The 12194-nt window shown below is 28.3% G+C and overlaps 1 protein-coding gene across 1 annotated transcript; it reads left to right on the forward strand.

Annotated features, from left to right (window-relative positions):
* The first annotated feature begins 3021 nt into the window (after nt 1-3021).
* Nucleotides 3022-7409, forward strand: LOC125585523 (cytokinin hydroxylase-like). Its single transcript, XM_048754764.1, has 5 exons — nt 3022-4020; nt 4219-4445; nt 4520-4761; nt 5330-5714; nt 6914-7409. Exons 1-5 carry the CDS (start codon nt 3618-3620, stop codon nt 7334-7336), a joined length of 1680 nt encoding a protein of 559 aa, XP_048610721.1. The 5' UTR covers nt 3022-3617; the 3' UTR covers nt 7337-7409.
* Nucleotides 7410-12194: the final 4785 nt, after the last annotated feature.

The following is a 12194-nucleotide window of genomic DNA, read 5'->3' on the forward strand; positions in this document are numbered from 1 at the left end:
TATGAAAAATTGTTATTCACAAAAAATAATGCATATTTAATGAATTTTCTTAATATATGTGAAAAGTCTACAATATGCATCTTTTAAACACAGAAGGAGTATATGTTAACCATATTAGGTAATTCCGTAGCTTTTATTTAAGGAAAGAAAAAATATTATTTTGTACACTACTAATTAATTTGATAGTTAGTTTAATAAAAACCATAGTATATGTTTATATGGATCAACTTATTTTTCTAACAATTTTAAGAATCATTCTCGTGATGACACGTGGCTACGAAAATATGTTGTAATGCTCCAGGATTAATATATAGGGGATTTTCTTAGAAAATTTAAATCTTATAGAAGCAATCCAAAAAATGGTAATAAAAATATATTTACAAGCCAACTCAGACAAAATTACGCAATTCGAAAATTTCCTAAAGTAGCTTCGTTCAACTCATCATCCCGGCACATTCTGCTAGCTCGCATTTAAGGAGTTGAGTTTCGTTTTGCTATTTCACCATTAATGAAAACTAGGTGTTTGCCCGCAATTTTGCGAGTAATTATATTATATGGAGAAATATATGTTATGTTTACATAGTTATAATTTTTGAATAATAATTAAAATTTTAAAATTTTAATGTTTAATTTCAAATAGTTAGATAATCAAAAAATTTAGTATATATTTTTAGAAGATCTGTGAGATTTAAAATTGTTTAACAACGTAAACCTTAGTCATTACAAATATTTCTCTTACAGAAAAGTAATATAATAATTAATTCAGATAATTGGTTGTAGAATTACTTTATATTTTATTTTAACACGTGAAAAATCGGAAATACTCTAGCTTTTAAGAAATAAAAAGAAAGGTTTTTTTGGTGTAAGACCAATACAATTATCGAATGTTTTTATCATGAAGATACGTTTTTGTGTGGACTTTAGAAAACATAAAAAGTTCTAATAATTATTCACCTAAAAATCTAATTTTATATAAGGATATATAACCATTAAATTTCTTTCAATAAAAAAATATTAAAGTATTTTATTTAATTATATATAAATAATTGATAAAGAAAAAGAAATTGATAAAACATATATATTATTTCTCAAATTCTACAATTAGTTACCATAAATCATTATTTGTAATATTACTTGTGTTATTTGGTAATTTATATTAATTAGTTCTATAGTTACCTTTTATTTTTAGATTTGATTAAAATAAATAACTAATAAACATCAACAACCAATCAAATTATAACTATTTTTTAAAACTTAACTTATTAACAATACATAAGAAAAATCGCTTAAGTGACTTTTCAATTAATATATAGTATAACTAGGTGTTTTCCTGCACCATGTGCAGTAAGAAATTTTTTAAATCTAACTTATATTTAAAAATAAATTTTATTAAATATTATACATTTTACTATTTCCTTACTAATATTTAATATAGATTTGAATATATTAAATCAATTTGTATAAAACTAATAAAAATGATATAAAATTGTATAATTATCAAAAATTTAGCCTAAACAATATTTATAAAATTTGTAGGTATATAAAAAACTAATGATCTTACGATTAGATATTTAAATTTTTAAAAAATTGTAGAAATTTTTGAAAGATTTAGTAATACAAATTGTATAATTATGAAAAATAATAATATTTCGAAATTTGAAATATTATATATGAATATATTTATTTTATAGATGTTGTATGAGCTGTTACCTTATTTAAAAAAAGTTTTCGAAAAAGAAATATCAATATTAAATGTAATATATGAATCATTACCATATTATAATAAGTTTGGCAAAAATATAAATCAACATTAAATGAAATTATACATGTCATATTTTTCCAGAAGCCATGTCATCAATTTCAATAGCCATGTCATATTTGTTTCGTGAAATTAATTGTAGAGAGGACATGAGGCAAAATCACTTCGCAAATATAGTCTAGGGGATGTCATATTTTTCCAGAAACCATGTCATCAATTTCATTAGCCATGTCATATTTGTTTCGTGAAATTGATCGTAGAGAGGACATGTGGCAAAATCACTTCGCAAATATAGTCTAGGAGATTTATCTCTTTAAAACCAAGGATAAATTTGGTTAATGTAAACATGAAAATATGTATTAGGAAAATGACAGTCTATGTAATTTCTCTCATAATTTTGTCAAATCACAAATCACACTTTCTCACTCATTTTCTATTTAGTGTTTAACATGAAATTTAAATGAGTTAAACAAACAATTTCTTCTTTTAAAACAATCTTATTTTAATTAAATCTGATTAGCTAATAAGAAAAAATAATTTTAAAAATTTTTAATAACAAAATGTTGTTATTTTAGGCATACATACTTAATATTAATGTGAGATCCAATATTATATCCAAATAAAATATTTTTTATTTCTATAAAATTGGTTAAAATTTTATTATTGTATATTTTATTATTGTACATTTTAAAAGTTTATTATACCGCAAAGTATACATCTCATTATTTTTAAATAATTTATCTTACTTGTAATTTACATTATATTTTCTATCTTTGACTTTAATAATTGTAGAACATGTCATTTTATTGATCTTTCTTACTCAATTTATCACAATGTTTTAAAAACACATAAAACTAATTAATTCACATTTATAGTAACACAAAAATACAAGCATCTCGACAAATAGATAAAATTAAATACATAAGAGTATAAAAGAACCAAGAACACAACAAACATATTTTATTATCCTTCCCTCTTTTTTTTTTGATTTATGTCTTCTTTATTTTCTTACTATTCAAAACAAGCATGGTAATTTTATTATAATCAAAGCTATATGAATTATATTAATTGAGTAATAACTCTAGGAAAAACATGTGTAGAATACTATGATTAATTTAATTTTAAATAACTTACTATATAATAATTTTAGATAAATTACCATATAATATAATTTTAAGTAACCTACCATATAATAATTTTAGTTAATATGTTTATATTAATGGATGAATTAAATAACATTTCTTGATTAATATAATTTTAAATGACTTACCATAAATTTTTATGTTTAAAATATAAAAATATTTTAATCATTTCAAAAAGTGATAACTTATCTATGATATCACATTGTCATTGGAAAATGATGAGATTTTTTAAAAAGTTATATATTTGAATGTTTTGCATTCATTTGAAACATTTTAAAATATATATATAATTAATTTATTAGGTTTACATTAATTAGTTTACTAGAATCTATGATTTATTGTATTCACTACTAATATAAATATATTAAAAACCATTTTTATAATTGTTTATGTAGTATCATATGTATTTAAATGTATATTATCAATTTATATAATGTAATCTATGATATTTAATTTTTCTATAAATAAATTATATTAATTCATCTATATTTAAGATGTTTAATTGTATGTTTGGAAACATATATTAGATTAGGTAATTCTAGGATTAGTTTCTTTTAAAGAATTTAATTAAATAAATTAAAAATTAAAAATCATCAACCAATCAAATTATAACAATTAATTGAAAAACTCTTTTATGAGCGACACGTCAGCGGAAGTGATTTTTCAATTAATATATATGATGATTGTATCTCAACACTTTTGAACAAAAGAAATATATGGTTTCTGGACAAACCCGTTCCATCATTATAAATACATCATCTTCCTTCTATTTCTCAGTCATCTTAAGATCTTTTTCTCTTCGAATCTCTGAAGAAATAAAAATAAAAAGAAAACCAAAAATGTTGCTTACATTATTAAAATCTCTCCTCGTGATATTCATGACCTCGATACTGAGAGTTCTATACGACACCATATCATGCTACTGGCTAACACCTAGGCGAATCAAGAAGATCATGGCAGGGCAAGGGGTAACCGGTCCTAAACCACGTCCACTAACCGGAAACATCCTTGAAATCTCGGCTATGGTGTCGCAATCCGTTTCTAAAGATTGTGATTCTGTTCACCATGACATCGTAGGCCGCCTTCTTCCGCATTACGTCACCTGGTCCAAACAATACGGTATGCCCCAGAATGTTAACACAAATTGTTTTTGGTTGTGTGGTAAACATAGGTTTTGTTACAATGTTGTTCTTAGATAAAAACTGAATTCTCTTTGCGATATCAAAATGACGGAAATATCCTTTAGTAGGTTTGTTCTTGATTAATCGTTGATATATTTTTTTTGTAATGTTCTTGTATATTGTTTTGGTGAACCAGGGAAAAGATTTATAGTGTGGAACGGGACGGATCCTCGGCTTTGCTTAACGGAAACAGAATTGATAAAAGAGTTGCTGATGAAGCATAACGGTGTAAGCGGAAGATCGTGGCTACAGCAACAAGGGACCAAAAGTTTTATTGGTCGTGGTCTCCTTATGGCTAATGGCCAAGATTGGCACCACCAACGCCACCTTGCTGCGCCGGCATTTAACGGGGAAAGGCTCAAGGCACGTAACAAATTAAACCTCATGCAAAAGTAACATAGTGTTAAATGACCAAAACACCCTTGTGATATATGCAGGGCTACGCAAGGCACATGGTTGAGTGTACGACTAGGCTAGTGGAGAGGCTGAGGAAAGAAGTTGGGAAAGGAGGAGGTGAGGTGGAGATAGGGGAGGAGATGCACCAGCTCACGGCGGATATTATATCGAGGACGGAGTTCGGAAGTAGCTTTGAGAAAGGCAAAGAGCTTTTCAACCACCTCACCGTCCTCCAACGCCGTTGCGCTCAAGCCACCCGCCACCTCTGTTTTCCCGGTAGCCGGTGAGTTTTCTTCCTCGACGAGTAATAAAAATGTCTAGATTTTGAAAGTGAACGGCAAACGGTTTATTAATCTATTAGTATTACCAAAAACGTATATACCATTAAAATAAGCAAAATAGTTATATATATATATTTTAAATAAGCAAAATAGTTATATTACAAAATGGTACCATTGTCTTTGAAAATGATTGAAGACATTATTTAAGTAAAATATATTTAATAAACAAGCAAAATCTTTTTTTTTAATTATCTTATAGCCATATATATATTATCTTATAGCCACATATATATATATGTATGTACACATATATGGTAAACCTTTTTTGAAGTTGCTGATAAATTTTTTGTCTAGTCCCCCTCATCTACTGTACCATACGGTGCTTATAGATTTCGAAAATTAGTGTGTGTTTTGGTGTGTCATTGCCGGGTTTCAAGCAATATGTTTTTCTCTGTCTAGCACAAGCATCACTCTTTACTCTGTATCATGTTTTCAAATGTATATTGCTTTTTCGTAGACCTTAAGCACAGTTAAACGTTGACTTAACATGAAATATTCGTATCTATCTAGGTTTCTTCCGAGCAAATACAACAGAGAAATAAAGTCTCTGAAAAAGGAAGTGGAACGTTTGTTGATAGAGATCATACAAAGCAGGCGAGACTGCGCTGAGATGGGTCGGAGCAGTACTCACGGCGATGACCTTCTTGGCCTTCTCTTGAACGAAATGGATAGTCACAAGAACAAAAATAACGATAACAATAATCTTCAGTTGATAATGGATGAATGCAAGACGTTCTTCTTTGCTGGTCACGAAACTACCGCACTCCTTCTCACATGGACAATGATGCTCCTTGCCGATAACCCCACGTGGCAGGAAAAGGTTCGTGATGAGATTAGAGAGGTATGTGGCTGCGACGGTCTTCCCTCGGTTGATCAACTATCCAAACTTACCTCGGTACGTACGTTCACCGTTAGACACATGATATACCACTCATAAGTTCTAAAATCCTCTCTTACAAAGTTATAGACTTTTGTTTAGATTTATCGAGTCAACACATGAATTAAGTTATTCCTAGGTTTGAATGGTAGCTAGCATCGAACGTGACATACTAGTGAGCCCCCGGTCTCGATTGTTTTTGTTTACTAGTCACGAGTTCTAGTTCCTAGTAGCGCCAATAAAAGGAAAAACACTGATTCATAAAACGATTAAATTCCTTAAATTTATCCAAAAATATTATTTATATAGCGATATTTCCGATTCAGAAATAGAACGTTAAGTTAAATTAGTTTCTAGTGACCACTTATCTATGTTTCAAAACTAATCATTTTCTAACACATTGTTTAATTAGATTTCAAGGACTCGAAGGCCACTAACTATATATATATATATAAAGATGATATTTGTTGTTTGCTCCAAATGATAAAGTATAAAACGATATCTTGTTTCAACTAATTATTATATTTGAAGTAGTATAGAATTACCTTTTTGATGAATGGGTGCGTGTGGGGTATTAACATTCAACACAGTATAGGCAATGCCACTAACTTCGTAGTGCATCTTCCATAACTAAGCTTATAACATAGGCATCAAGTCGACACAAATAACCCTATTGACTATCTTTTAATTTCGTCTTCATGCTTATTATCTTCAATACTAAACTAAAACTCAAACAATAGAATGTCTAGGTTTGTTGATTCTGATGGTATATTTATTTTGGAATCATCGGTTACATGTTTATACTAAGTACTTAATTAAGATCGTACTTCTTAGAAGTAGTTATAATAACTAGATATGATTAACATTAATTAAAGCTAGATTTGAAATTCGTTAAGATAGAGAGACTGGTACACATTTTTTTCAGGAATAAATAAATGGTTAAATGATACATTTCAGTAGTTTAATCATTAGCACTAAGACATGCTTTGCATAAAATATTATACAACAAATCTATCTAAAACATGTATTAACTAATGATTAGATTTTGACAGCTTCATTGATACTCTTCTTTTCTTTCCAAAGGAAAAGTCAATTCTCAAACTAAAAGATGTTTGAGAAAGAGTCAAGAAGCACTTCGCATGATCGCAAGATATGATTCTTATATAAATTAATAGAATATACTGCTAATATTTTGTCTTTTTCTTCTCTTTTAACAGTTAAACAAAGTGATAAACGAGTCATTAAGACTTTACCCTCCAGCTACTCTTCTACCAAGGATGGCATTTGAAGATATAAAACTAGGTGATCTAATAATTCCCAAAGGTTTATCAATATGGATACCCGTCCTCGCAATCCATCACAGCGAAGAATTATGGGGTAAAGACGCAAATGAATTCAACCCTGAACGCTTTGGAGGCAAACCATTTGCGCCTGGCCGCCACTTCATCCCATTTGCAGCTGGTCCTCGAAACTGCATCGGACAATCATTTGCGATGATGGAAGCAAAAATAATATTAGCAACGCTAATTTCAAAGTTTAACTTCGCAATATCAAAGAACTATAGACATGCGCCAATAGTTGTGCTTACTATAAAACCTAAGTATGGAGTTCAAGTGATATTGAAGCCATTTGACTCATGAAGCTTTAAGATTAAAAGAGTCATTTGAAATGCTTTGATCATACACTTGGGAAAATATTTTGGGGGTTGTTAACTTTTGAGTAACATGAGGGATTTTGATTTGAATAAATATCGTACGAGTATGAGAGAAAACTATGTTAAAGCTTTAGCAAAAAAAAAATTATGTTAATCTTTTCCTCAAATTTATTTTTTTATTTTGTGTTTATCCGTTTTACAAGCGACATTGCTCAAAAGTGGACAAAAATTACCTACAAACTGCATATTTGTTTTTTATTTTTCTCATGTGTTCAGAATATAACATTTGTCTCTCAGAGCTCTCAAAAGAAATTATTTAGCAAACATTTAAAAATGATTTACTGTAGAAATTAATAGGGATAGCATTCCAGCATTAAAAAAATTCGGTAAGCCAGACATATAGCAGACTAAGGTCGAAAAGGAGATTTGGAACTGATATATGTTAGAATATTACCGGTAAGTGGTAACGAACGCTTCTATATTTTGATGTTTTTGTTTATTCAGTAAAGACTAATTATACAAATCTTAGTAATAAATTATACACAGAAAGAGACACAAAAGGCTGCGACGGTTGTCTTTGTGTAAGGTCATATTATGTTCTTTCAGACTGCAGATTGTATCGATAACTTTTTGGCATATGGCCAAAAGCAATCGTCCATCGATCACCTTTATTTGCTTTAAAAGTGAAGTTTGAATTGAATATTAATAAAAGTCATTATGTTATATTGAGATGGGTTTAATCTAGATAAGCCTTAAAATAATAAACAAACATAAACAACAAATATAATAAACAAAGAAACAAAAAGAATGATTAGGACAACGCGGCTTTATAGTCTAGCGGTTAGGAAATTTTAGTTTAAATAAAACAAAAGACAAAAGAATGATTAGGGATGGGGGAAAGAGAGTTCATCTTTTATTTTGTTGGTTAAGTTTGGTGGCGGCCATTGCACTTACAATGACTAAGGTTGATTCTTGCTTCTTTATCTTAGTTTTTTATTGATATAATGTGGTAGAAGTAACCCTTGAAAATGATTCAAAATAACAAACAAATTGCAACTTGTAGGTATATTTGTGCGTTATGGGTTATTTAGATTGATAGTCAAATTTTTATATATTAAAACATAAATCACAACTTTGATTATGTGATTTTTTTTTAAAATGGATATATTCTTAGAAAGTCATGTTTCATTTAATCTTTAATCTTATCATTTAAATTTTGGGTCTACCATAAATTTTTAATGGGCTCTCAATAATTGAATTTAAACAATAAATGATCCATTGGATTTATAAATAATATAAATTAAATAGATATAATTTAATGTTGTAATACTATACCTCCACATGTTAATAATTTAAATATTTGTCGATGTTTACTTTTAAAATTATAAAGATTTTTTTTAAATAACAAAAATCATATTATCTAACAATGATTAATCTTTACTACCTTAAACCAATGAAAACGAATTTTAAACTATATAGTTTATTTTAAAAATTAAACAAAAAGTAAATGTTTAATTAGTTACTCGATAATATAAATCTATGAAGCGAAAAGTTTAATTTTTTAAAAACTTTCTAAATTTGTAAAATGTTACAATATTTTTGAATATGACAATAAAAAAATATTTTACTAATCTTTATATATATAGTTACGATTTTAATAATAAAATAATAATCCGAAAATATATATATAGAAAAAGATACAAATACATGTGAAAGTTTGAAACAATCTATTCAGTGAAAAAAATATACCGTAAACTTATTATGTTTTAAAAATTGATAGACACATATATATTATAATATATACCAGTTTAGAATTGAAAACAAAATGTTTATATAAAAATAAATGAAAACAAAAATCCGTGCGGTTGCGCGGATCGAGATCTAGTTTGGTTTATAATTGAATAACTTATTTGGTGAAATTTAAAATAAACAATTTTCCTGTAAAAGCTCCTTTCGGTTAATTATAATAAAAAGAACCTTATTTAACCAAATCAGATGACTCGTACATGATTTTACATCAGAGTTCGATTTAAGAAAATATGATTTCTGCAAATTAGTAGAAGCAAGGTTTTTAAAAGAACAACAACACAATTAGGAAATTGGCTGATAGCAACAGCAAGGGAGTCAAAAGAAACTTTGAGATCACATTGATCAATTTCTAAAGAGTTATTCTTGGGTTCACCTCTAGGGTGAACCTTCACCAACCAATAGAAAATTGTCATTTTAAATCTAGTATCTTTTAATTAAGAAAACCAAATAACTTGGCAAATTATATTATTTTTTCAAAATAAAATTTAAAAATAAATAAAAATAATATATAAAAAACGAATTCAAATAAGAAAAAATGTTGTCAACAAAACACTAAACCCTAAACTATAATACTAAACTCAAATCCTAAACCCTAAATCTTTGGGTAAACTCTAAATCTTTGGGTAAACCCCTAAACCCTTGGAAAAGCACTAAACATGTTGTCAACAAAATACTAAATCCTAAACTCTAATCCTAAACCCTAAACCCTTGGAAAAACCTTAAACCCTTGGGTAAACCCTAAACCCTTGGGTAAATCCTAAACCCTTAGGTAAACCCTAAACCCTTGGAAAAACACTAAACATTTGGATAAATTCTAAATTATAAATCTTAAACACTAAACTCTAAATTTTAAAAATAAATATTTTTTTTTTAAATAATTTTTTTTAGAACTATTGTTATTTTTATTTATTTAATTTTTTATTTTTTATTTTAAAAGCATAATATAATTTGGCAAGTTATTTTGTTTCCTTAATTAAAAGATACTAGATCTAAAATGACAATTTTCTATTGGTAGGTGAACCTAAAGGTGCACCCTAGGAGTGAACCCAAGAAAAAGTCATTTCTAAACTACGATTAGGATCCACGGATTGATTGACGGACATTATCTTGATTCTTATACTTTCTATTAATTTTTAATTAATAAAATATTATTTTATAACTAAGTTAATTATTTTTGCTAGCTGTTCAACGAATCGTATATTTTTTCAGACTATTTTGGTGTTCGAGAAAGAGGTGAATCAAATCCATATGCATGATTCAATTCAGACGACACCATGGGGGGAGGGGGAGGAGGAATGGAACATGAGTCCCAGGGGCGGACGTACGTTGATGGGTATGGGCCCCCGACTGATTATATAATTTTTGTGTTTAACGTTCGTGCTCTTTGGTCAAACATCTCAGTTGTTTAAGTGTGCTCCGTTTCTAGCTTTTGTGTGAAAGGTTTGATTTTCCTCGCCAGAAACTTTTAATATAACATTTTGTTTCCTGCCATATTAGTTGCTCGCGGTCCCATCAAATGAAACGTAATATATTATCTCTGTGTGTTTAATTTGTTTTGCATGATTTTTTCGCTTCTTGCTCTTTGAAACTATTTCATACTTTTATTCAATTATTTTTATACTAGAGTCGATAGAGAATAAATTTTTAAAACAACCTAAGTATTTTTTCATGAACAAAAAGATGATTCACAAAAATAAAAAATAATTATACTTTAAAATAAATATTTAATTACTATTTGGCTAATATATAATACTCCATCCGTTTCACAAAGATATATTTTCTAGTGTTTTTACACATATTAAAAAAACACATTAAATCACTGTATTAAATGTATCGTTTTCTGTAATTTTCAAGTTTCAATAACTTTTAACCAATAATAATTCAATAACGTCAATTAATTTTATTGAAGTTTACAATTTTTTTTGTAGAAAACATAAAACTTCTATTTTTATGAAACAATTTTTTTTTCTAAAACATCTATTTTAATGAAACAGAAATAATATTATCTAAAACATTAATATTAAATTACATAACATATTTATAATATTGTACCCCCAATTAAAAGAAGGGGTTCTTCAAAAAATGACTCAAAATTTCAAGCCAAACACAAAAATAATCTATGTTTTTTTGAAACTTTGTTTTGTCATATTCACCCTAGAAGTTCTAGTTATTCACGAAAATGCCATTATTTTTTTTTTTGAAAATAACGCTTTTACTTTATCATCCTCATCTTCACCAAATATTTACAACTTTGCCATTGACATCAATACCTCAACCACCATGAACTACCAAATTGAGAGTGTTAATGCCCTAAAGTTTCGATTTTTTCTCATCATTTCTCATTTCCTATCCACACAAACCACATATCTTACACTTTCTCTCAAAATTTATCAAAAAAACTGAAGATTTTGATTACAAATTATGTGAGGTTCATAAGCTCACGATTCTTGGTGATTAACGAGTAGGTAGCTGTTGTGGTTAAGTTCTGGGTGATTGGAGAAACCACGCAAGTCATCTCACGAGTTCAAGGAATGAAATCGCGAACTACATTTTATTTTTCAGATCTGTTCGATGAAGAAGGCTTCTTTAGAGTCTTCTTCATCGAGAAGACTTCTATAGAAGTCTTCTGGTCAATGCATATGTTAGTTTTGCAATTGACATTTTGTGTGCTTTTAATAGAAGACTTCCGTAGAAGTCTTCTAACTTTCTTTTGTAAACAAAAAATTTCGAAATTCCCAGAGAAGACTTCTTTAGAATAAACAGGTTACTTTTAAATTTGACCGAAGTTGGTCAGAAATTTGACTTTTTGTAGTCTTCCTGGAGAAAACTTCTACAGAAGTCTTCTGAAAGTCTTCCCTAAGTCTTCTCAATGCCGGAAGATGTCTGTGTGGGTTACTTTTGCAATTAAAAAATAATAGTAAAACATTTAATATCAATGAGAAGACTTCTAAAATAACAGTCATTTGACTATGTATGCGGGACTGACCGTTGGTGGCTTTGAATCCCATCCGCTCTGCGGCCTTTTTATATATATA

Source organism: Brassica napus, chromosome C4 (genome assembly GCF_020379485.1).
Source record: "Brassica napus cultivar Da-Ae chromosome C4, Da-Ae, whole genome shotgun sequence".
NCBI classification, from domain to species: Eukaryota; Viridiplantae; Streptophyta; class Magnoliopsida; order Brassicales; family Brassicaceae; genus Brassica; species Brassica napus.

Coding starts and splice junctions, on each gene's coding strand:
- LOC125585523 (XM_048754764.1), top strand. CDS start 3,618: ATGGTTTCTGGACAAACCCGTTCCATCATTATAAATACATCATCTTCC. Junction 4,021..4,218: donor CACCTGGTCCAAACAATACG/GTATGCCCCAGA, acceptor TTGGTGAACCAG/GGAAAAGATTTATAGTGTGG. Junction 4,762..5,329: donor CTCTGTTTTCCCGGTAGCCG/GTGAGTTTTCTT, acceptor GTATCTATCTAG/GTTTCTTCCGAGCAAATACA.